The 26,105-nt window shown below is 31.7% G+C and overlaps 1 protein-coding gene across 1 annotated transcript; it reads right to left on the bottom strand.

Annotated features, from left to right (window-relative positions):
* Positions 1-97: 97 nt before the first annotated feature.
* Positions 98-19,537, bottom strand: LOC143052648 (uncharacterized). Its single transcript, XM_076225713.1, has 10 exons — positions 19,475-19,537; positions 18,819-18,917; positions 14,264-14,362; positions 12,981-13,079; positions 10,712-10,810; positions 6,879-6,977; positions 6,351-6,449; positions 5,328-5,423; positions 2,120-2,237; positions 98-464 (listed from the first exon to the last, which is right to left on the bottom strand). The coding sequence occupies exons 2-10, from the start codon at positions 18,888-18,890 to the stop codon at positions 301-303; spliced, it is 945 nt and encodes a 314-aa protein (XP_076081828.1). The 5' UTR covers positions 18,891-18,917; positions 19,475-19,537; the 3' UTR covers positions 98-300.
* Positions 19,538-26,105: the final 6,568 nt, after the last annotated feature.

Here is a 26,105-nt window from a genome sequence, read left to right as displayed (position 1 = left end):
TTAAGAATTCGCCTTGATCTTGATCTACAAATACTATATTTTATTTCTGAATTTGACGGTTTTAAATTTGTGAATTAAATTATATCCAATATTACTTCATTATTTGTATTTTTTTTAATAAGTTTTCGTAATTACATTGTTTCATATCTGTTCTGTCGGGACCTTTTAAAGCCGACTATAATGCAAGGGTATTTCTCACTTTTAAAGGTGGTATGATTGCCTATAATTGCGAACATTTACTACACTTGAATTTTTTAGGATAGTTGCCTCATTGACACGCATACCACATCTCCTTAATTGTTATAAACTGATATCTACATATATCTTTTTGTTTCCATATTCCATGTCGTTTATAGATTTACTACCCAGACTCAAACGGTTTTCGTAAGACCGATATTCTCCATGTGAAAGCATACGTTGGAAGTCGTCAGCATCGACCAACCACGGCAGTTGACAATCTTTTTCTAAAAAACAAAAGTATATTCATAATGTCAGAATTGTTCATCTTTGGTATACCTTTTATAATTGTTAAAATCTTACAATACATATTTATAGCACTTGTGATTAGCATTTTTCAGAATTCTCCAACACTTTCGATGCATATTTGATAATGGTTGGAAAACAATATATATTTTTACAATAATGTATACCCCACAGCTTATTTCATTCTTTTATAATCAACACGTTTAAATGTTAAAGTAAATACTTCTCAAATTGAAAAAAAATATAGTACATTTTAACCTTAATGCAACAAGTCATAAACCAATAGAAAGGGAAAATATCCAAGTCGTAAAATAAACCACTTTAAGTTTAAGAGAAAAATAAGGGAACATCAGAAACACTGAGCTGCATCAAAAAACTAGGTACAGAACATTTTAAGAATCTGTTGGTGGGTTCAATTAGGTGGTATGGCTAACAAAACCTCCGGCTTATATTGCAATGTCAGAATATGTCGCTAAAGTGAACACACGACGTGACAGAAATACAGTCAACATGCGTAATATTCTGACAACATCCAAAATGTGTTACATACTGTATCAGTGGCACAATCCTATTGATATTGTCATGCATATAGTTTTATGTTTTAAATTAATCATTTAAGGTAGATCATAAGTAAATATTTTTTGAGACAGAATTTTCTAATACTTAGCCAAAATGAAGATTTTACTATGCTCTTTTCAAAAATATATAATAAAAAGTATGGGTCACCGTGCTATTTTTCAGGCTATATGTCGTTCAAAATTGCCTAAATTTGGTTAGATTGTTCATGGAAAAACACATTTGTGTGCATAAAAAAAATCTATGAAATAGAATTTTGAAATAAATTGTGAAAAGATAGTTTTTGTAATATATTATAAGAAAATAAAAAAAAAAATTGTGTCACCGAAATTGTTTTCTTGCTACAAGTAAAATTTTTTTCACTAAAAGAGTTATCTTCCCTTAAATGGCCCAAAAATGATTCTAAAAAAAAAAAATGATATTTGTTTTAATATTTTGAATTGTACAAAAAATTACCAAGTTTTCTTTATATTATTAAACAGTATAACCTTTAAATTGCAAATCTGTCTCTGCAGTTTTAGGCAAATAACTAGACCGATTTTTTACTGTGATTGTACAATCCAAGATGGCGGTATACCATGTATCTACCTTAAACGATTACCAGTTCTACAGAACAACACATATGACACCTATGTCACAAATCATGCTTATTTTGATTTGTCTCATGTTTTTATGAAATAAAAGCGAGCTTTGGTTTTGAACTTTGGCTGACATGCATGTGTCATTTTAGTTATAACATTTCACAAATTTGCGAGCAAAAATTACAAGATTCTTCATAATAGTACAAATCAAAATATTTTGCATTGAAAGTGATAATATAGCACGATGTATTTTTGTTTCTTTGAAATAGAAAAATGTGCTGTATGCAACCATTCGAAACCAACGAAAGCATGCTAAAACATACAAAACGAACTTAAACAACTAACACATCCTTTTAGAGCTATAACTGATTCGGAAAGGCGGATATGTCTGTTATCTTTGGTTTGACTACTGAGTATTCAGCACATGAGCCAATTCGGTCAGCTTTTCATGTGAAACTGACAACACACCGAACGCTTACCTTTACTGACACATGCCTGTGCTGAGTTATTAGAGTTTGACTGTTTACTACCATTCCTTTTCTTGGTATCAGTAACATGTAATTGTTTCTTTGTGTTATCCATTGAGTCCATTTCTTTCTAAACACAGACAATAACGACCGTTAGAGAACATGAGTTTCAATGAATTGATGTACATAAATAAACAAAAAACAAACAGATGGCAAAAATGATAAAAATGATAAAAAAATACTCTGCAAATAATTGAATCCGACAGAAGGACGTTTGGAATATGAAAAACTAACAGTTTGCAAATATATCACGTTTTTCTGTTCCTTCCAATGGAGTGTTGCCTGCAGCAAGTCAGGAATATGACAGTTATAATTCATTCGTTTTATCTGTTTGAGCTTTTGATTGTGCTATTTGATAAGGGTCTTTCCTTTTTGAACTTTTCTCGGAATTCAGTATTTTTGTGATTTTACTTTATGTCTTTTATCAACAATGGATGACCTTTCATTGAAGAACAAAAATGATTTCTATTAAAATTATCAAATACAATGTGTATACAGGTCGAAAGTGTGAATACGTATTAAAAGTAGTTTTTCAATTAAAGTTAGTCAACATCCCACTGAAAACAGACCAAATGATTTTATCACTAGGAACACGTAAAAAAAGGCAACAGTAGTGTACCGCTGTTCAAAATTAATAAATCGATAGAGACAAAAACAAACCGGGTTACAAACTAAAACTGAGCGAAACATATCAAATATAAGAGAACTACGACACAACAGAGACACAACACCGAAATATAACACACACAGAAACGAACTATAATGTATAGTATATAGTGTATAATGGCCATTTTCCTGACTTGATACAGGGCATTTTTTGAAAAAAATGGTAAAAATGTTGAAAAAAATCGAAAGTTCTTCATCACATAATACAAAAGCTCAAGCACATCAAACGAATAGAAAACACCTGACAAATTCAGGACTTAAACAGGTATTTCCCCATGTATTTCCTCATGTCGAAAAAGATTAATTAAACCTGGGTTTATATCTATCTAAACCTCTTAATTGTATTAGAGTCGCATATAATTACGTTATTTTGATGTGTAAGCAATGGCGAAAATATCAAAAATTGGGATACAGCAGTCAACATTGTGTTGTAACCTGAATAAACAAATTTATATATAGACTTTATATTCTTAAAACTATCATATTTCACTTGTGAAGTTGATACGGAATATGTATTAACAAGGTCTCTGTTGATAAATAATTTATTTATAAATGTTTGAGGGAACTCCGACTCTATGAAATTAAGAAAAAGTTTGTGCCTTTAAATGGTTGAAAAAATTTAGCAAATATGTTGTAAATCATATACAAAAAACTCATACATATTGATCACTTGTTCGTCTGTGTGTCATGTTTTACTATTAACAAACTATGCACTATGTTATCACAAAGCAATACAAATTAAAAAACACAAACATACTCAACTCCGAGAATTATTCGAAACCGAAAGTCTCTAATCAAATGCAAAATCAAAAGCTTAAATACATATTCATGACGTGGTTCAGGCATTTTCTGACGCATGACATGGTGGTTTAAACCTGGTTTTACAGCTATCTAAAACTCACACTACTATGAAAGTCGCATAAAATGTCGTTGTATTGACAACATATAGCGTGTCGATTAAGGACTCTCCGTTTTAAATTTTCCTCGGAGTTGAGCATTTTTGTGATTTTACTCTTTATGCTACCAAGCGTAAAAGCTTTGTATATTATTTCCTTAAGACAACATTTCCATTTCACATCGGAATAGTGGTATGCAGGGTTGAATAACTAATGTTGTGATATAAATAATTTTAGAGAAAGATCGAGATTTCAAATGATCCAGAAGGTTTAGAGTTTGTGTTTTTTTTTCAGAATCCACATATGGTTAATACGCGAATAAACAGTTTCTACGTATTTTTAAAGATTTTCTTTCACTGCGAACCATTTGTTTTGTCAATTTAGTGGATAATTTATTGTAAGAACATATGATCCGTCAATGTTCCTCTGTTTGTACGGAATTTAACGAAGATTAAGTAACAAAAAGTTGAGTCCCCTGGTTTGCTGTTCGATATAATGAAGTTATGATTCGTCAAAATGTGTGCAATGCATACAGCATAATCCTTATTTTGCATGTTCAAATATAAAAGCTATCTTCCTAACTGTTATTGCCTGTACCGATGTATGTATTTCAATTGTGATCAGTAAACAATGTGTTTGTCATTCAGTAAAACTTTTTAGAGCTCTCAAAATTAGTTGAATCTTTTAAACTGAAATGGGTTGCATAACACCGCCTGGTCTGAAAAATTTTGCGTATCTAATGTGAATAAAAAGCTTGGGATGGTAATTCTATGATGCATAATAATATATAGATACAACCGATATTAGTGGATTCCAGATAAAGGAACCATGAACCCGGTCGTTAATGTTTCTAATTTGCCGTATGACTTCACCGTTAATAAATCCTCTAAATACATGCTGTGAGTGACAGCTATTTCTGTGCAAATACAGATAAGAATTGGTATCTTTAAATGTATTGCAGGGTAAAGAATGCCATGTGTAGTAAATCTATGACCATTAATTACATCAACATATACGAAAGACATTTTATGGTTGATATATCATAGGTTAACTTTCATAAGGGGTTATAAGTATTTGCTAGACGAACAAAATCAATTACTTAATCTGATGTTCCAGCTTATATTATGAATCCTTCGTCCCTATATCTGCCATTATAGAATACCTTGTCTTTCTTTATGTTGAAAAGCAGAAATTATTTAAGTAAGTCACATATTCCGGTGAAGGAACTGCACCAATTGCCGAACCTGTTATTTGTATATTTAATTTTAAAAAAAAAATGACTTAGAAAATTTTACCTGAAATAAGGCATTTTCTGCTGTAAAGCAGTATTGTATAAATACAGACCATGGCTGTTTTGATGTTTGGCTTGTTTTCCTATTCAAGATAACAGACAACATACAATTCCAGGAGCCTCCCGTTTTAAAAATAAGAATCCAAATGATTATCTATTCGGTGTAGGTTTGGTTGCTATCTCGATAACAAAAGTCTGAAATCTTTGTTCATTTATTATAGCTATGGTCAAATATTCCAAACACTCTTTATTTAGAACAGAAAACATTTGTCGTTGTTCTTAGTAGAGAACTATTTATGATTTATACCTGTAGATATTTCAACAAACTGTGGTATCTGTCTACTGTAGACAGCTTTGTTTTTGCCATCATTGCTTCTCCAGCTACGTCTTTCGGTGTCTTACCCTGTATGAAAAAAAAGATAATTTATAGATCTTAGAAGAGTTCTCTTCCTAAATATTTTCAAAAAAGAAGATTTTTAAATGTAAGCGAATATAATGAATAACTTGTGTACAATTGTCTTTAAAGGGTAATAACTTATTAAGGGGTTGACAATTTTGGACATATAAACTGTTTGTAGTTATTACATTGCTGATAATGTTTTTACTGTAAACAGCTAATCTCTATCTTCAATATTATTCAATGTAATCAATTTCCTAAAAAAATATATAATTTCTACAGATCTTGTCATATTAAACACGTGTTATTCAATATGTGTAATGTGTTTAATTTTTTAAGATAAAAGCTATATAAAATTAAGAATGGAAATATTTTTATTTTATAAAGACAACAATCCGACCAAAGAGCAGAAAAAAGCCGAATGCCACCAATGGGTCTTTAACACAGCGCGAAAATTCCGCAATCGGAGGCTTGCCTCATCTGGCTCCTAAACAAAAATGTGTGCTGCTAGTTCAGTGGTTATCGATGTCTTACTGAACACCGAAATATATAAATGAACTAAAATTAAAATCATACAAGACTAACCTGTATATGACCCCTATGTTCTATGTTTAGCCCCGGTGGCCATGTTTGATGGATAAATTTTTCGGATACAGTTTTTAAAACGACGTACACTAAGGAAAATTCAGTTAACGTTTGAAAGTATTTAGCCCAGCAGTTTCTGATAAGAAGATTCTTGAAATAGTTTACGACGACAACGGACGCCAAGTGTTAAAATAATCTGTAATGAAGCCAATTCGGGCCCAGAAAAGCTAAAATGTATTGCTGAACGCGTATGGCGTGAAACATATCTCTTTTTTGTTCGAAAATACAGTAAAGTAAAATAGAAGCACATATATCTAATGGACGTTTATTGTATTCTAAACATCTAACCTCGTTATTTGTAGCTAATACATTGGCACCAAGAAGTTTTAAAAGTCCAACGGTATTTAGTTGACCATTTCTAGCGGATTGATGTATAGGTGTGTCACCCTAGAATATAATACGTAAATACATTAATTCTCGTATGTAATTTCTTTTAAATAAGACGGTCTTTACAAAATAAAATAGTTAAATAAGTTGCATTCATTTGTCTTTGAGAGCTCATAATCAAAATTTCTGGAATATTGTGAACAGCAAAACACAAATCAGGATTGAGAATAACAAATTGATACAACTGAAACGATTAAGCTTTCGGCATTAATCAACGACTTCAAATCATTGTTGGTCGATAATGTTTTTCTCTGTATATATGTACGATTAATTCAACTGAGAAGATACTTATAGTAAATAGTGAGGCCCCTTACTCAGAATTATATATATTTTTTTTTCTTCCTTGGTAATGCATTTGTTGAAAATAAGTTTTGAAATATAACAACTAAATTGAACTTTAACTTCTTAAATGAATTTCTGTTTTCAAACCTTTTTATTTGTAGCTGAAACATCGGCACCTAACCCAATTAATCTCTCCACCATGTCAATGTTACCATAGCTGGCACTTTTATGCAGAGCCGTGTCACCCTGAAGAAATAAACTTTGGACTCAAATGACAGCCTAATGCCACCAATGGATCTTTAAACTAGAGGCTCTAAAGAACCTGTGTCGCTCACCTTGGTCTATGTGAATATTAAACAAAGGAAGCAGATGGATTCATGACAAAATTGTGTTTTGGTGATGGTGATGTGTTTGTACATCTTACTTTACTAAACAGTCTTGCTGCTTACAATTATCTCTATCTATAATGAACTTGGCCTAGTAGTTTCAGTGGAAAATGTTAATAAAAATTTACAAATTTTATGAAAATTGTTACTAATTGACACGAAAAGGACAATAACTCCTTAGGGGGTCAATTGACCAAAAACAGCAAAATTTCCTTAAAATACCTATTCAGGGGCAGCAACCCAACAACGGATTGTCTGATTCATCTGAAAATTTCAGGGCAGATAGATCTTGACCTGATAAATAATTTTAATCCTGTCAGATTTGCTCTAAATGCTTTGGTTTTTGAGTTATAAGCCAAAAACTGCATTTATCCCTATGTTCTATTTTTAGCCGTGGCGGCCATCTTGATTTGATGGACGGGTCACCGGACACATTTTTTAAACTAGATATCCCAAAGATGATTGTGGCCAAGTTTGGATTAATTTGGCCCAGTAGTTTACTAAGATTTACGAAAAATGGTTAAAAATGGACTAAAAAGGGCAATAACTCCTAAAGGGGTCAACTGACCATTTCGGTCACGTTGACTTATTTGTAAATCTTACTTTGTTGAACATTATTGCTGTTTAAAGTTTATCTCTATCTATAATAATAACCAAGATAATAACCGAAAACAGCCAAATTTCCTTAAAATTATCAATTCAGGGGCAGCAACCCAACAACGGGTAGTTCGATTCATCTGAAAATTTCAGGGCAGATAATTCTTAACCTGATAAACAATTTTACTCATGTCAGATTTGCTCTAAATGCTTTGGTTTTTGAGTTATAAGCCAAAAACTGCATTTTACCCCTATGTTCTATTTTTAGCTATGGCGGCCATCTTGGTTGGTTGGCCGGGTCACGCCACACATTTTTGAAACTAGATACCCCAATGATGATTGTGGCCAACTTTGGTTTAATTTGGCCCAGTAGTTTCAGAGGAGAAGATTTTTGTAAAAAATAACGACAACGGACGACGACGGACGACGACGGACGACGACGGACGACGGACGACGGACGCAAAGTGATGGGAAAAGCTCACTTGGCCCTTCGGGCCAGGTGAGCTAAAAAGGCGTGCTTCTTTGTATGATTATTATTTCATATTGTCTCTCTATTATTTAATTTGTATACTTCTAATAACAATCTCAGCATGATTATGATTCATGCGTTTATTCAAAACTTACATTTGCTTACACCTACATAGTTGAACGTGACCTAAAACTCCTAGAGGCTCTGAAGAACCTATGTCGCTCACATTGGTCTACGTGTATAACGACGGACACTTTCACACATTGCAGACAAAAATAGAATTCATGACAAAAATTAGTTTAGATGATCTTCTACTGCTTATTATTTAACCTGTTAAGATTCTTTCTAACTTCTATTTGCTAAAAACACCAAAGAGGATAAAAGAAACGCACTCAAGAGCAACCACTTTTATACTTATGTGTAGCTCTGACTTTGCTGAACAATTTTGCTGTTTACAGTTCATCTCTTTATATTATTATGTTCAAGATAATAACACAAAACTTTAAAATTTCCTTAGAATTACTAATACAAGGGCAACAACACAATGCAAATTCAGAACTGATAGATTTTCACCTGACAGACATTTTAACTTGCTGTCAGATTTGGTCTAAATGCTTTAGTTTCAGAGATATAAGCCAATTACTGCATTTTAACCACCCCCCTACCCAACCCCAAGTTCTATTTGTATCCATGGTGGCCATCTGGATCGATGGGCAGGGTCATTGGATTATTTTTTTAACTTGATACCCTAAGGATGATTTAGGCCAAAATTGGTTTCATTTGGCCAAGCAGTTGCAGAGGAAAAGATTTTTTTTAAGGCTAACGGACGACGATAGATGACGATGACGATGGATGACAACGGGTGAAGAAGACGATGGATGACAACGGGTGAAGAAGACGACGGACGACGGGCGATAATTTAAAGAAAAGCTCACTTGGTCCTATTGGGCCAGGTGAGTTAAAAACGCAAAAGAAACCAACACGACAGAAACAGTAATAATATAGATTTAACATGTTGAACTGAAAATACCACGATAAAAAAACTAAAAATCAAAAAACAAAAAAAGATAAACAACAGTTTACAAACAACACTACAAAGACAAATTAATACATATGATAAGATGTGGTATGAGGGCAAATGAGACAACTCTCAATCCAAGTCACAGTCTGTTAAAGTAAATTATTTTAGGTCAACATACGGTTGTCAATTAACACGAAGCCTTGGTTCACACCGAACAGCAAGTTATAAAGGGCCCAAGATTTCTGGTGTTAAACCAAAGGTCCTATCTATATAAAAGCGAGAAACAATAAACAATTATAAACCACATCAACAAACGACAAGTACTGAACATCAGGTTCCTGACTTAGGACAGTTGCAAACAAATACAGCTGGTTTAAACGTTATCATAGGTACCAACATTCATCCTGAGCCGAAACAATAGTACGTGTAACATCACAACATAAAAAGACACACTATTAGATATCAATTGAAGTGGGTTAACTCGATCAACTGACATATTAACACAAATGAACATACACTGAAAGAATAAATTTGATCTATGACACAATGTATATACAAAATCAATAAAAAAAAAAAGGATTGAATAAATAAAGCAGTAGTAGTATACTGCTGTGAGATGTTAAAATTTCAGAATATTACTAAAAACCTTGAACAAACATTGACGTCAAATAAAATAAGCCTGATCTAGGGGGTGGGGTGGGGGAAATTCGTAAGAAACATGAACGGGTTCAGTTGATTCTGCATCACGTGTGGTACCCATCGTGTTGCTCGTGCAAGTACAAACTCCGTACTAAGTTTAATTCGGTAGGTCCCATTGGAGGAAAAAGGACGAGTTTGTGGTAATAACTATTGGGACAAATCCGTCGATATTTCTAAAGCAGATCTTTTGTAACGTTCAGCCAACTCGTGATAGTGTCCGTAAATTCCTTGAAAGCATCACTTTTCCTCCAGCGAAAGAATGCTAAGAAATATTACTTCTGGAATATCTTATCTCATGGTATAAGTAATTATGGTCCTACATGAACATAGACATAATAAAACCTATACATTTAAAAAGCTGAAATCATCTTTTTTTTTATCAATCCGACCATCACCGTCTACTTCAATATGTTAGTGAAGTTATGAGGCAGCCTGAACTGTTTATGTTGTATCCTTTATTTCAAGTTCGACAGAATTGATGTGTTCATTAAAGTCATCAAGCCTGCAATTTTGTAGAGGGAGGACATCATCTTTTTAGCGAAAAGTGAAGTAATGATTCAACTCACAAGCGTATCAATGTTTAGTGCGATCAACTGTTATACTTCAAATATAGCTTTATGTCGATGATTTAAGTGTACTTAACTGACAAGAAACAGGCCATGAGTATTCCTTTGGATGGTCAATCCAGAAAATATTCATGTGCATAATATTCATCTAGTGAGGTTTATAGATTATGAAGGACATATTGCTAATGAAGAAAGTAATTAACTAACAAGTACGTTTGTCGAGTTCGATTAAAAAATCTCACCTCAGAATCTGACGCTGATACGTTGGCTCCTAGATTGATCAAACGTTCCACCATTGCATCTTTATTCTTTAAGATTGCTTGATATAGAGGTGTTTCACCCTATAAAAACAAGGTATTAAATAAAATGGAAATCGACATCAAGTTTAGAAAACCTCCATTTCTTCTTACCGCTTTATTTCATGATGTTATTTAAACTATTTTTAATTTGATGTTTTATTTAAACCTTGTTTAAAGTAAATTTGCAACTGAAAAAACTGGTTTAAAACAGTTCAATATTAGCGCCAGCATATACTAAAATATACCAAAAGGCGCCCTAGAACAGTGATATATAAGCATTTGATGTTTCTATATAGGAGAAATACTGAATGTTCATATAATTATTATAAATGGTATATCATGCTCATTAAGCGTATTGACAGTTCAAACAAAAGACATAATAATCTTGTACTAACAAAAATTCAAATCACAAAAATACTGAACTCTGAGAAAAATTCTAAATCTCAATCTCATCTAACGAACGTATAACAACTTTTATATTCCTGACCTGGTGCAGATATTTTCGTAAATATACAATGGTGGATTAAACCTGGTTTTATAGCTAGCTAACCCTCACACTTGTATGACAGTCGAATCAGATTTCAAGGGCACGAATAATTTATCAGGAAATCATATGAGCCTTGTACACTTTTAATTTCCAATGTTTATAAGAGAATAGTAATTCTTTAGTATTGATAACTATTCAATGCCGCTTATATTTTATCCTAAGGAAATGAAATATCATTTTCTAACACACTCATAGACAGTGCATCATAATAATATTTTCTCGACATGTACTTTTTCATGCATATCCCTAATACTGTCAGTTAGATTTTTATCATTTTTACACGTTACCTATTATCTTTCAAGATGAGGAGAGAAATAAAAAAAAATAGAAAATGAAATGTTTTAATCACTGTCTTTTTACTTCATCATATATGTAACCTATTATCTTGCAAAAGTGTAAAACATGTCTGTGGTTACAATGTAACATGTGGAAATGTACTATTATGTTATCTATTTATGTATTTATGTATTTATATGTCCTTAATATTTTTGCATTTATTTGTACATTATTCTTGTCATGCAACGTTGTCATATTTTGCGGTATATTTGACAATGTCATAAAACGCGAGGTTTGGCTAGCCACAAAACCAGGTTCGACACACTTTTTTCTTAACATATTGTGTACCAAGTCAGGAATATGACAGTTGTAATCGTAAGGTCGTTTCTATGTTTGTTGCATTGTCGTTTTTTTTTTGTTGCACTTCAGTGTTTCTGTTTCGGTTTGCAAACAAGATTTCGGTTTTTTTTCATGTTGCTTTTATTTATGTATCTATGATGAGTCTATTAAGGGTCAAGATCTTTGCAATTGATCTAGGTTATGGGTTTATGAAGAAAAAATAAAAAAGGTTACCAATTGTTCTGAAAAAGGAAATGGGCAATGTATCAAAGTGACAACAATCACACCAAAGTGCGTAAAAATATCAAAAACTATATTTAATTTGATTTGTATAAAGCAATATATTGAAAATATTTGATTAACACAGTGGATTTCTTTAAATTTTTCCTTCTAAAATAGATATTGCAATTTTACAAACTATCGATTGATCCCTAAAACAAATAATAATACAAGAACTACTGTATCTTTGGATGTGTATTGCCGTTTTTTGTTGTTTTTGCTTGTTCAACGCTTTTGTTCTTTGTTATTTCTTTATGCTGTTTTTTTTTTCTTTTTGCTGTAGGATTGTCAAAATGTTCATTTTTATCATCGACTGTATCAATTCAACATGCCTTCCATATTTTTACCACTTATATTGTAAAGCAACAACCAGATTTATTAACGCCAACGCCAAACACCTTCCTAACACAACATCAACATATTTCCTTTCAATAATTAATATTTTCTATAACACGGACTGTCTGGCCGTTATTGTTGTCAACCTAAAATGATATATTTATGACCAAGATTTTGAAATTGAGGTCTGGCCTTAATGACCGTTTCTAAAAAGTTAGTACCGAGGTCGGTACTGACAGGTTCATGTCGCCATATGTTCGTTGTTGCCTTTTCCAGGTGTGTTCTGTTAATATCGTTTATTAGTTGCATACAGTAAATCGTCAGGTCTCTTATTCTGTTTTATACATTTTCTTGAAATCTTTATAATGCTTTTTGTATATGAACACTGAAAGGTACGGTAAATCTTCTCCAACGAAATTTAATAAGTATCCAAACCTTGCTATTGGTAGCAAATATATTGGCACCTAACACAATTAAACTCTCACAAATATCCAGGTAACCATATCGTGCACATAGATGCAGAGGCGTGTCACCCTACAAAAAATACTTATGGCTACAATCATGTTTCATTATATCAATTAGCGAAAGGAACATTATTGGTTTTTGGTTTTTTTTATACATGTTCATCTGTTATACGGTATTGTTTTTTTTTACATCAGTAGAACGTATTTCCCACAACATTTTCAGTTACCGTTTTGAGTTACTATCACTTTTTTTTCAAATATTTATATTCCTATTTTTTCTCTTAATTTCATGAAACTAAATAAATGTTATTAATTCACTTCTTATACTCAGGAGATTAGTTTAATTCAGTAGAATGACTCTTGAAATAGATTCCTATACTTTAATGAATTTCGTAACCACTTTAGCGTCGTCTTGTCCTTGGATGTGATTTGTCGAATAAGACTTATCACCAGATATGTATTAACATGAGTGACACGAGGGTTCCTACGGACCCTTCAGTACCTGAAATCAATCCCATTTTTAAGTTTTCTATGCGAAGTTATATGTTCTTTTTCTTTCTTTTTTTTTGGCCTTTCTACCTATCAGAACATTTCTTAGAACGTTTTACCTTTCGTTTCAAGGTAAATATCACGAACTATTTTCGCAGTATATCTATATAATTTTGCTTAAGTGTGGATTTCCATTTCAATAATGCAATAATTGCAGGATTATATTCACATGTCGATGCAACCGTTTCTTGAATAATCCATGCCGTCGGGTCAATTAGTTTATAAAATTCAAGTGTCTGCTGCATATTGTTATAAAAAGCTAGCGTTTTCTTGGAAATTTGTAAATATTATTAACAGTCCCTTGTTTTTTTTTTTTTTCACTTGGTAAATTACATATTTCGCAAAATTATATAGTCACAGGTGTAAAGGGATATTACTTTTACCTGGAAGACCAACATGTATTGTTTGGTTCCCTACTGACCCCCTAAAAATCAAAAGAGGGTTAGTGAAATCCATAGGGGTCAGACCGATTCCTCAAAGGATTTTATTCATCCTCCTTTGTCCTTATGGGGTCAACAGTGAACAAAGAGTTATCTGTTTGTTGTATTAGGATATTTCTTTGAACGTAAACAAGTTTTAAAAGTAGTTTCTATTGTTTTTGTTATCATATTATTTATATACAACTTAATAAAGGATATCTTACAAAATAAGAAATATGTCAAATCACATGTCAATTTGAATTCACGTGAATTTAAAATATCTCACCTCAGTATTTGAAGCTGAAACATCAGCTCCCAGATGTATTAAACAATTCACCATGGAACCGTTTTTATTTCGGATTGCCTGGTGTAGAGGTGTTTCACCCTATAAAGTGATATTGCGATTAAAATTGGTGTTGTTTTAAATCTAATGAAATATCTTTTAAAAATTACACGTGTAAATGAGCATGCGTTTTGAGTGGTTTTGAAAACAATGAGACGATGATTTCATTTGTTTTGTCTCTGATGTACCAATATAAACATTAATATACATCGTATTCTGACACAAACAAAATGTAAAACAGCAATAGTAAACCATTGTTCAAATTTGCTTTTACCATGGAAAGCATCATTAAATCAATTTATAAACAAAGCGCTGCGGCATTCGAATAAAATCCAATAGAACAAATATAATTAATGCTAGTTTCGTAGACACTATTCACGTTTTTTATCGAAATGGAATGGTATTGATGTGACGCTATCGTGATGATAGCTTTGTCAAATAATTTGGTGGTAGCGCTGAAATGTGATTGGTTACTGAATCATTATTGTTAATGTTGTCCATGGTTTAAAATGTAGATGAACCTATGAACTGTGTACCTACATATTATATTCGAACAGTCAACGATAATCTTATTTTAATTTGGTAAATAATATAATTGCCGAATGGTTTTACATAAGTTGTTAATTCAACAATACACATTCATATTATCAATACCTGAATGTTATCAATGTTTTATGGATAAAAAATAATGCAAATCATATATTGAAATTTCGGAGCCTTTAATTGCTGACTATGCGGTATAGGCTTTGCTCAATGTTGACAGCAGAACGGTAGACTACAGTTGTAAATGTATGTGTTATTTGGTCTCTTGTGGAGAGTTGTCTCATTGACAATCACTCCAAATCTTTTTATTTAAATGATCTTACATGTTGGCCTCTTTAAGCAATAGACATACATGCAGTCTAGTTGAAGGTGAAGAACATGTATTGTTAATGATTAAATTACATGAAGACTAAGTGTATGTGTATCTTGTTTTTTTTTGTGTGTGACCTATGACTATTTATATATTCACATGTAGTTGGTGTTTCAAAATGGACAAATTAAAGACAAGTATCTCTTGGGGAGGGATAAATCCTACTTTGTAAAGGATCACTCTCATTCAAACAAAAAATTCTCTGAAACTGACATTATCAAGATCCTTGATTTCTTTATTGACAACATATTTGTTTCGTTGGGAGGACATGTTTTTTCAACAAACTGTCGGAATTTCAATGGAAACCAATTGTGCCCATCTTCTTTTCGACTTGTTTCTTTTTTATTTTGAGGCTGACTTCATAGAGGAACTTGAAGAAAGATAAGAAGTTAGCAAAATCCTTCAACTTTACAATCCACTATATAGATGATGTTCTCTCACTAAATAATACAAAATTTGGTGACTATATTGAACGAATCTATCCCATCAAACTACAGATAAAGGATACTACAGATGCAGCTAAGTCTGCCTCATATCTTGACTTACATCTAGAAATTGACAATGAGGGTCGGTTAAAACAAAACTTTATGACAAAAGAAATGATTTCAGTTTCCCAATTGTGAACTTTCAATTTCTATGTGGCAACATTCCAGCAGCGCCTGTATACAAGTATATATCTCCTAATTGATACGATATGCCCGGGCTTGTATTTCCTATCATGATTTCCTTGATAGAGGATTGCTACTCACAAGGAGAAGAAATAATGTCGTAATTATTGTGATATTTTAAAATGTAGTAAACTCCTATTACTTTCTTTTTTTTTCTGGTGTCTTATTTCTTATGATATGGATTCGAAAAAAAGGCAGGTTCACTTTAAAGAAAAAGGTTCAATCATATCGAGTGCACCGCAGTCAATCAAATCTATTCCCAATATAACACTAAAAAATAATAGAAGAAAAGACAAACTGTTAGTACACACGATGTTTAATCGGAAGCGTAAAACTCTTCCAAGTTTGAAACTATTGTACGTCTGAGTTGTTTTTTTTACACACCTATTTATAAGTTACATAAAAGAAGACCACAAGAGACCAAAAATGACACAGAAATTAACAACTATAAAAACTATAGGTAACCGTACGGCCTTCAACAATAAGCAAAGCCCATACCACACAGTCAGCTTTAAAAGGCCCCGAAATGATAATGTAACACAATTCAAACGAGAAAAACTAACGGCCTTATTTATGTACCAAAAAAGAACGAAAAACAAATATGTAACACAAACCACTGAATTACAGGCTCCTAACCTGGGTTAGGCACGTGCATACGGAATGTGGCAAGGTTAAACATGTTAGTGGGATCCCAACCTTCCCCTTACCTGGAATAGAGGTATTACTGAACAACATAAGAAAGAACTATGAAAATCAGTTGAAAAAGGCTTAACTCATCAGATTGACAAAAATACAAGTGGATGTGGCCGGGAACTCGTACATCCCAATAACAAAAAGACACTAGGTACAGATCTGAGAGTACTCGCAGTTAACTGACAGCTAGTTCAAAGCCACTAACAACTTATAAAAAGTCATGCATCTAAGACTAAATGATCAATCCGTACGCATCCAACATCCAATGGATTTAGTGTAAAGACGGCATACACAGGCAGAGACAAAACATGACCTTGTGCAATGCTAAGATACAGGTATCGACAGATTGTAGATTCGTGAATGTGTACATGTATATAACATACTAGTAATATTTAGTTAACTTTTAATTTGCTGTTAACAAAATCGATATTTATTCCAATAAAAACAATATTCAATGATCTTATTACAGCGCTGAATTTGTAACCTTTAAGAATAAGTTTATCTAAAGGATCTATCAGTTTCTAAATTTCCGGGCACGGTTATCTACATATCCTTAAAAAATGAAGATGTGCAATCCCGTTTGAAATAAGTTTACTACAGGTACAACCAAACGTCCCAACCAAATGTTTATATATATGAACAAATTTAGTAAAGGTTTAAAGTAATTTGTGATAAGGAAATCCCTGGTTTAAAAATTTACCAATAATACAAAGATTACTTTCGTTAAAATCAAAAACGTCACCACGAACACGGGCATAGCGAACGAGCTGTAAATATAAATACCATAAGATTGTGTTAAAGGAACATAACCATCTAAAAATGGAAAATTAACAATACGGAACGAAATGTCGTCTTTTTCCCGTTTGGAACCGAAATATCTGAAGCTAGGAAAGGACAGTTACTACCGTATAAATTTAATTTATCTAAGGTAAGTTCCTCGGGAGGAAATTTTAGCAGTATATTGAGAAAATTCTTGATTATCTAACGAAAAAGTATCATCAAGATAACGGTCCGTGTTTTTGAATTTATCAATTAAATGCAATTTAGACGGGTCCTTACTGACTTTGGTCATAAACTGATTCATAACAGTACAAAAACAATTCTGCTATTAAATGGGCCTAATAAATGCCCATAGGGATACCTACAACCTGTCGATAAACTTTGTTGCTGAAACGTACATAAATATTATCAAGGAGAAAAATTAACGTTAAATTTCAATTTTCAATATATTGTGATTGGAAAAGTTGCGTTATCACGACTGCTTTAATTTTTGTGACTGTCAAATTGTAAATAGTACAGAAGTTGTAAAAACTCTTGATAATTTTTTATCCAGATCTTATTTGTTCTATCAACACTTTACATTTTTTAACCCTCATTACCAACATTCCCCATGTGAAATCTTTAGGTTTTTGTCAAAGAACGTCTCGTCCTTTTTCTACAAAAGTTCATTTGAAGGTACCGTAACTTAGTTGATAAATATTCCGTATCAACTTTACAAATAATACCAGAGAATCTTGAAGGATTAATTATGGATACGGACGTTCTTTATCATTTCAATAATATGTTATTGATCTTTATGAACATGATGAATTTTACTGTTAGTAATTTTTTGGGGGGTATCCATTTGACATGGCGTCGTACTGATACATTCCGTCATTGTGTGATTGTTCTAGTCTTTCATTTGTTTGCTAATATGATTCGTACATATGTCTGTTTGTGTTTCCTTGTTATATAGGAATTGTCTCTGTACTTCTACAACCCGTCATTGTGCTATAGTGCCTTGGTAAATATGTATGTTTATATATTTGTTTACTTTTATATACATATAGTGATTAAGATAATAACACAATGTTTAATTCTATGCCCCTGTTTGACATATCTACCTATTCTGTCTGTTTGTATTGTTCAATAGAAAGAAATTGTATGCAACTGTTGTACAAGTAACAGGTTTCGCTAGCTTTATAACCAGGTTAAATCCACTGTTTTTCTACATAAGAAAATACCTGTGTAACAAGTCAGGAATATGACAGTTGTTGTCCATTCGTTCGATATGTTTGAACTTTTGATTTAGACATTTGATAAGGAACTTCCCGTCTTGAATTTTCATCGGAGTTCAGTATTTTGTTATTTTACTAAAATTTTTAAAAACAGTAAACAAATTAAAGACAACTTGAATTACACATTCACTTTCAAATACAACTTAAAAGTTAAAGTAAATTCTAACCTTAGTAGTTCTAGCTGACACATTTGCACCTAAACTAACCAACGCTGTCACTTGGGTCATATTTCCTTTCATCGATACTAAATGTAAAGATGAATCACCCTACAAAGAAAATGTTTTAACTTTAAACAAGACACCTGAACATTTTAAGTGTTCGTTATTATTTTGTGGTTTAAATGTCGAAGTCTACTATTATATTATTTACTTATGTATGTTGTTGTCACGAGTGTTCTTAAGCTTGCATTTATTTGTACTATATTCCTTTCACGTAATGTGTCATTTTGGTTGTACTTTAATATTTCGATATAAGCAGAAGGTTCGACTATCCATGCAACCACGTTCATTCAACCATGTTTCTAAAAATCATTTGTACTTAGTCCGGAATATGGCAGTTGTTATCGGAAAAAAAACACTATTTGTCTTTTATAAAAGGATGAAAGATGTGCATAAGTTTAGGGAGTCTTGTAAAAGAGAAAATCAATTAGTTATAGCCTTTACTGGTGCATGGATTAACGCATCGTGTTGGTCCATCTAGGTAAAAAGCATAGGTGAAGGTTGTGTTATTACACTCAGTTAATATTGTCACATGCATCAAAAGCTGTTTAAATACATCTTCATGAATGTAAATTATCATTCAATTTATATTGACTTCAAAGTACCTTAGAAATTTGTCCAGGCCAACATTGACTAAAGTAATCTTCAAGTAAATCTAGTGGTGTCTTCTCCTGTATATACGATAATTATGTCTTAAGGTAGCACAATAAAAAGATTTGATCACCCCCGATCAGACAACTTTAAACTAATGTAATTTATTTTATCGAGATTTAAATTTTATAAAATAAGGTACAAAAAAGAAAGAAAAAGATTAATCTTTCAAATGGAGATTGTGTCATTAAGACATAGTAATGACATCATTAATTATTATGTAATTATTTGCTATATTGTAATGTCACCAGGTTGAATGAAATTTTCTTCTTTGTTATTCATAGCATAATTTATTATAGCAGAATATTGTATAGATTCTTGTATAACACAGTTTGACCTCCAAAACTGTGTCTCAGAGTTTTCCTATTGTATTTCATTCTCTTATAAATCTTCAATGAAGTTTCCAACCTCAATTCATAAGAGATCACCAATTTTAATTGGGTATAAAACGTGTTCTTATATGTTTTTAGAAATCTGAGAAATCTTTTTGAAGATAACTGGTCAAGGAACAAATATGTGAAAATCAGGCATATAGGGACACCAATTTAGGAACTAAATTCATTTAAAACTACATTTTTATGATAAAAATGAATGTGTCACAATTGAGTAAATAGGGATTTTACTACTTGCACCCATTAACTTCCATATAATTTACACATGTACCATGGGAATACTGCTGATATGGTAAAATTTCCTCCCACCATGGTAAAACCTTAACTATTAATGATCTCAGGAGCTTAGTTGTACATTGCATTTACTTTTTTTCAATATGCATGTTATTCATTAAGAATATTAAACAATATATCTAGTTTTTTTTCTGTATTACAAAAAGTAAGTTATGCATGTGGACAGAAAATTATCAGTTAGTCAGTCTAGAGGATCTTTAATTGGGATTTCTAGAATTATAATTGTATTCAATGACAAAACTGTGTTTAAAAGCAAAGAGGATATTTTCTTTTAAAAAGAATTCATATTTAAACATTCTCCTTTAGAAATTTTAGTATACACATCTTAACTGTTAAAAAAATTGCTGGTCAGTGGCTTTAAAGCTGATTATATTGATTATGAATGATTATATTGATTAAACACAAAGTACTGCCCACATGTTCTAATCTTGTATCGTTGGGACACGTGTATGTGTCTATAAAACTAGTTATCATCAAAACTCATTAACAGTGCAAGTTATGTAAATTTAGTGTTCTTTTTTGGTTTTGGAATAAAAAGAAGTAACAAAAACAGCTGAAAATGATATTTTGATAAAAATTTAGTTCCTTTTGTATTGTGCTACCATAAGGAGGCTCGAATGTACAAATATTTCTGCCTAAATTTAAATGTGTTTTTTTTTATTACAAATTTTATTTAATACAATATTAGTTGTTAGTTACTGATAGTGTACAAAGGTCAACCAACACAATCGATCCGTTTTGGTCCCAGATAAATTCTAAAATGTTTCTATCATTGAAAAAGATCCTAATTATCTCCCTTTGGTGCGCAAATACCATCTTTTTTAATAAAATTTAAATAGCTTTTTTTAATTATCGGTTACCTAATTTTTTATTATTTTTTTCAACTAAGCTGTACTAACACAATTTTAAAGTTTAAGAGATTTCTGTAATGTAGTTCTATTTTTATTTCGATATTACCTCTATTTCTACTATTAGTTCAACAGAAAAAAGGACCTTGGCAAAAATGCATGCGTTATTCGATAGCAGAATTGTAAGCTTGCATGAACGGCGGTCCCATTGTTTTTATGTTATTTTTCTATAAAGTATATGATAAAGTTTATTTATAAAAAATAATAGAGAAATCCTATATTTAAAAAAAAATGATTTATACCCTCGAGCCCCTTTATAGAACCTTGCATTAGATTACTGCGAATATTTCTCATGTGATGTAAATGTTGTTTTTTTATATTTTGTGTTCCGGTTATCTGTCATAACGGTATTTTGAACTTCTGTCTTTTCCGTTACTGTGATATTGTGATGTTAGTTTACTTAATATACATATTAAGATTTAAAAGAAAGAGGAAGAAGATATAAAGATACATATATTATCATATGGTATGTGTCTGCCTTTAGTCATACTCCCGTAAGTAATTGCCGAATCTCAAATTTGTTTTTAATCTAATTTGTTAAGTCCACCTATAATTATTAATAAATATCATTACAACTATTCAATGTATGTTCATCGCTGTTTATTAGTTTTTAAAGACAAATGTTATCTTTTATTAATATGAGGCTGCCTTCATACCAGAACTGCGTCAGGAAGAATCAAGGAAGTTAACAGTATGTATTACCTCCCATTCCACTTAAAATGATGTTCTCTCACTAAATAATTAGAAAAATGGTTATTATGTTGAACGAATCTATCCAAACGAACTTGTAAAGCATCCACGGCCTCTGGGTTCTTTAATGGATTAGACACCCTTGTGCACACAGCACATCATATGTGTAATGTGTTAATGATTATTTGAAAGAAAATAAATTAAAAACGTTCAGAGAGAAACTCTTACATTTTATTCTTTCAAACAAAGTTTTATTAAAACAATAGAAAAAATGCCCAAACTCAGACTATGATCACTGTAATATTACCGAAGATAATGAACACTTTTCTATTACATGCCATTTCTTGATCAATTTTGGAAAGAAATATTAAAACTGTTAGAAAAATTAAACTTGGAAAACACATGTTAACACTAAAATAAATCTCAGATTGCAAACTAACTGATGAAGATGATGAAGTATACTATGATATTATTTTTTTTTTCAAACAGTGATTATTTTTTTTCAATTCACAAAACACACTATCTGTCAGAGCTTAGAACAAAAAACATTAAAGTGTTTTATGTTTTTAAAACTGAGCTTATAAAGGCTCATTCTACAAAACTAAAAGTTAGATAAGAAATAAAAGGGATATTAGGAAAAATATATGTAGGTGTATGTGAATTGTATGAATTGTTAGCATGGTTAGCAATGTTATCTTTGTGTATTAATTAATTTATTATCTATTTTTGGACACTGCAATAGTTTTATAATCTGGTACGATGCATATCTATTACAAAAACACAGCACAATTGATTTTGATTACCGAATGACTATGAATCTTTCTAATTATAACTGTCTTACCTGTATAATGATGTAGAAAAAGCTATTATTTCAATATTGATTTAAAAAAAAACGTTATCCGGAAACACGTGGAAACTGGTTAAAGGTTGTAAATCATCGACTATCTCGGATGTACTATGAAATTCCGAAAATAGCGTCAAATTATATAAATACTTTATTATAATATAATAGCATTATCTATCTACTGATGTTATATTAATATTCGGTAAAAGACAAACAATATGCAGTTTATCTGCCTAATGAATCCATGAACCTCTGGTACTAATACAACAGGGACCTTTACTGAGATAGCTGTGTCAGAGGAGTAATTATTAACAGCATGTGTAATACTGTTGCTAATCCAAAAAAAAAGAATATGGAAATTGTGTATGTGCATACAGAATTGCCAGATCAATAAGATATGTCAACGAAGCACAAGCAGTACATACATTGATTACTCCTAATTTTGTGTTACTTTTTTCATATTACTTTGGTACTTTTGTCCTACAAATTTTAATGTTCAGTCTTTTTAATGTAATTTATTCATATACTAACTTTTGGTGTCACTGCATTCTCAATATTATCAATTACTTGCCTGGTTCTCTGCATTCACGTTGGCTTTGTTCCTGATTAACTCATTAATGACTTCAGCTTTTCCATTTCTTGATGCACTGTGAAGGGGAGTCCATCCCTTTAAATTGATGAGCAAACACATAGTACTTTACTATAATAATTCATCGCATAAGGTAATCAAAAGTCTCATGTCTTACAAGTAAAATTTAGATATAGCAAATGTCAGTCATTTAGTGCCACATAATTTCAGATATCTCCAAATTGCATAAGGCAACCACATTTGCAACAGGATAAAATTATTGCAAACAATTATATTCTAACAGTTCTTGAATTCTTCTTTTTATGTGAACAATACATGTTTCATCCTCATTTTGTAAAGCGAATTGCTTTTTACGGATAAATGAACGTGTCCTTCTACTTAACAAAATATATAATACATATTTTAATACGTTTCTTGTCGTATAAAATGCTGAGTGGTTTCAGGAGTCGGACAGTCTTGACAAGTGGTGTTTAATGCAAAAATGTCCAGGATTACATCCTTTTTACTGACAACACTTTTATGATGCTTTCATGTATTGATACGCCCTAAGCGAGTTGTAAAGTGTTAAGACTAATTTTGTATTATTAAATTCATTATTTGTTTATATCTTTACCATGCTCGTCTTTGACACTTTCTTTGGTATTCAGTCTTATAAAGGTTTAATACCACCATTGACTTTCCCCTATTAGTCTTTGTTAAATTGCACTTTTCAAAAAAATGTGCAGAATTTATCTTTGTTTCAAATAATGAAATACTTGGCATGAGTAAAGTTTTGTCCTGTCCAGTACTATAGAAAAATTTCACATAACATTTCATTGCATTTAATATAAAGAACCATCACTGGCAGTTAACCAATCAAATTACTCCCTTTATTTAATGTTTTACTGCAATAAAATGTAGGATTAATTACCTACAACTGTCAAACTCAAGGATATATTTTTTTCGACCTATTTTCGTATACAACCGGATGTGACGTATCATAATTTGGTGGTATTACAACTAAACGGACGAGAGGATAGTTGCTGTCTTTTACCTATCAAAGTTGGAAAATTAAAATGTTTAACCATAATTCTCAACCAAAGAAGGGCGAAAAACACCAGAGGGACATTAAAACTTACGTGTCGAAAATAAACGGACAACGGTAGGACTAAAATTGAGAAAGGCCAATAGACAAACATTAGTATCAAAAACGTAGGAAACGTAAAGCATAGCAACACGAACCCCACCAAAATACTCCAGAAGGGTAAGCAGATCCTGATCTACAGGTTTGAACCGTCGTGTTCCTCATGTTATTACAAATGATACATCTTTGGACATTTATATTCCGAAACAGTCAGCTAATTGGCGATGGCGCCCGTAAAACTTCAGAAGGGATGACTTCACCACTTGGAACACTTGGTTTAATAGAGTTAACAACACGAGAAGACTAACAAACACATTAAATGTTTAAGTAAACATTAGTTTGTATCTTTCACCACTGGAAAATGAAAACCTTACACAGGTCGATGTGCTAAGCCTTGAAGCATATTTCATTTAAACTTGGTATCGTCCGAGTTGATTCTACAAACGAAATATCAATCGTTCCGAAAGAAACACCTCCATATAGGTATATTAGAGATGTAAAATATCACGAAATCGTGACTGACACCACAAAATATGATTTGGCAGGGATAGTAAAATTATCTTATAAATATGCATGACATTAAACACAAATTTTCTTTCAAAAATAGCAAACCGATGAACAACATAATTGACTCTACAACTGACAGATTGCATTTTCTTCTGAACAGGTGTCACATTAATGTTAATTGTTTTATTCGTGTTATTCTTTCCATTAAGTTCTACCAGACTTGATGTATGTGCCAACAGTAGTACTCAACACAGCTTTTGAATGATGGTTGATGTACGACAGGCACTTAAAACATCCACGAATAAATACAGATATGTCTACTTTACATTGTAAGTAGTGAACTGTAGTTGATGATATTCGACATTTTCGTGATCGCTAGATTGTTTTTATTGTTTTATTGGTGGTCGGTATTGTCTGAATACGCTCTTATAATCTTGTTTCTTCTATTATTGGGAATTTGCACATTTGACCTTTCATCCAACTGCCTAATACTTTTCTTTAATTTAATTTTGGATGTAACGTGTCTTCTGATTGGCTGAAGTTGATTTGTTTATCAGCTCATAGACATAATTTTGTCACATGATCGTGATGTAGCCAACGTTTTTTCATGATTTACTCCGATTTAAAATGGATTGAAGTATTAAATTATAAGAAATGACTTTAATGTTGTTTCTGCCTATTTAAAAAAACATAAAAAATGTGGTGCACACTTTAAAAAAAAAACGCTACGCGGGTTTTTCAGTGTACACCACATTTTGTGTGTAATTTCTTTTTAGACAGAACAATATTACAGTAATTCCTTGAATATCTTGGACAGGACCTGATTCTTTACAATGTTAGGCAATGCTGTCACGCAACATTTCAATTACCAACAATTTATCAAACAAAATTCACGCGACATCATATATACAACCAAACAACTATCAAATGTTTGTATATACTCACACTGAAATCTAAGCTGTTCATATTGGCGCCGTTCTGAATTAAAATATTTGCAATTTCTGCTGTATTTACTATATGTAGTGGTGTTTGACCTTGCTAAAAAACAAACAAATTTACATAATAGCAAGAAATTGTGTACCGATTTATTCCTTAATTATCGTGTCGATGTTATTGGCAGGATATAAATAACTCATAGTCACCAATAGAATATGTGGGGTTCAAAGTATATTTTTGTTTATATTTATGTGCTTTTTTATTTTGTAGTTTTGTCATGCGTCGTTGAATTTTCATGTAGC

The sequence above is a fragment of the Mytilus galloprovincialis genome, chromosome 11, assembly GCF_965363235.1.
Source record: "Mytilus galloprovincialis chromosome 11, xbMytGall1.hap1.1, whole genome shotgun sequence".
Lineage (NCBI taxonomy): Eukaryota > Metazoa > Mollusca > Bivalvia > Mytilida > Mytilidae > Mytilus > Mytilus galloprovincialis.
Note: the sequence above shows the minus strand (reverse complement) of the source record. Positions and strands in the feature narration are given on the sequence as shown.

Bases quoted from the DNA above. Each gene is read 5' to 3' on its own strand.
- LOC143052648 (XM_076225713.1), bottom strand. From the start codon at position 18,890: ATGAAAGGAAATATGACCCAAGTGACAGCGTTGGTTAGTTTAGGTGCA. The intron at 6,450-6,878 runs GTTTGAAAACAG...ATTATATTCTAG, and splicing joins TTTCAGCTACAAATAAAAAG to GGTGACACACCTATACATCA. The intron at 465-2,119 runs GTAAGCGTTCGG...TTTGTTTTTTAG, and splicing joins ACAGGCATGTGTCAGTAAAG to AAAAAGATTGTCAACTGCCG.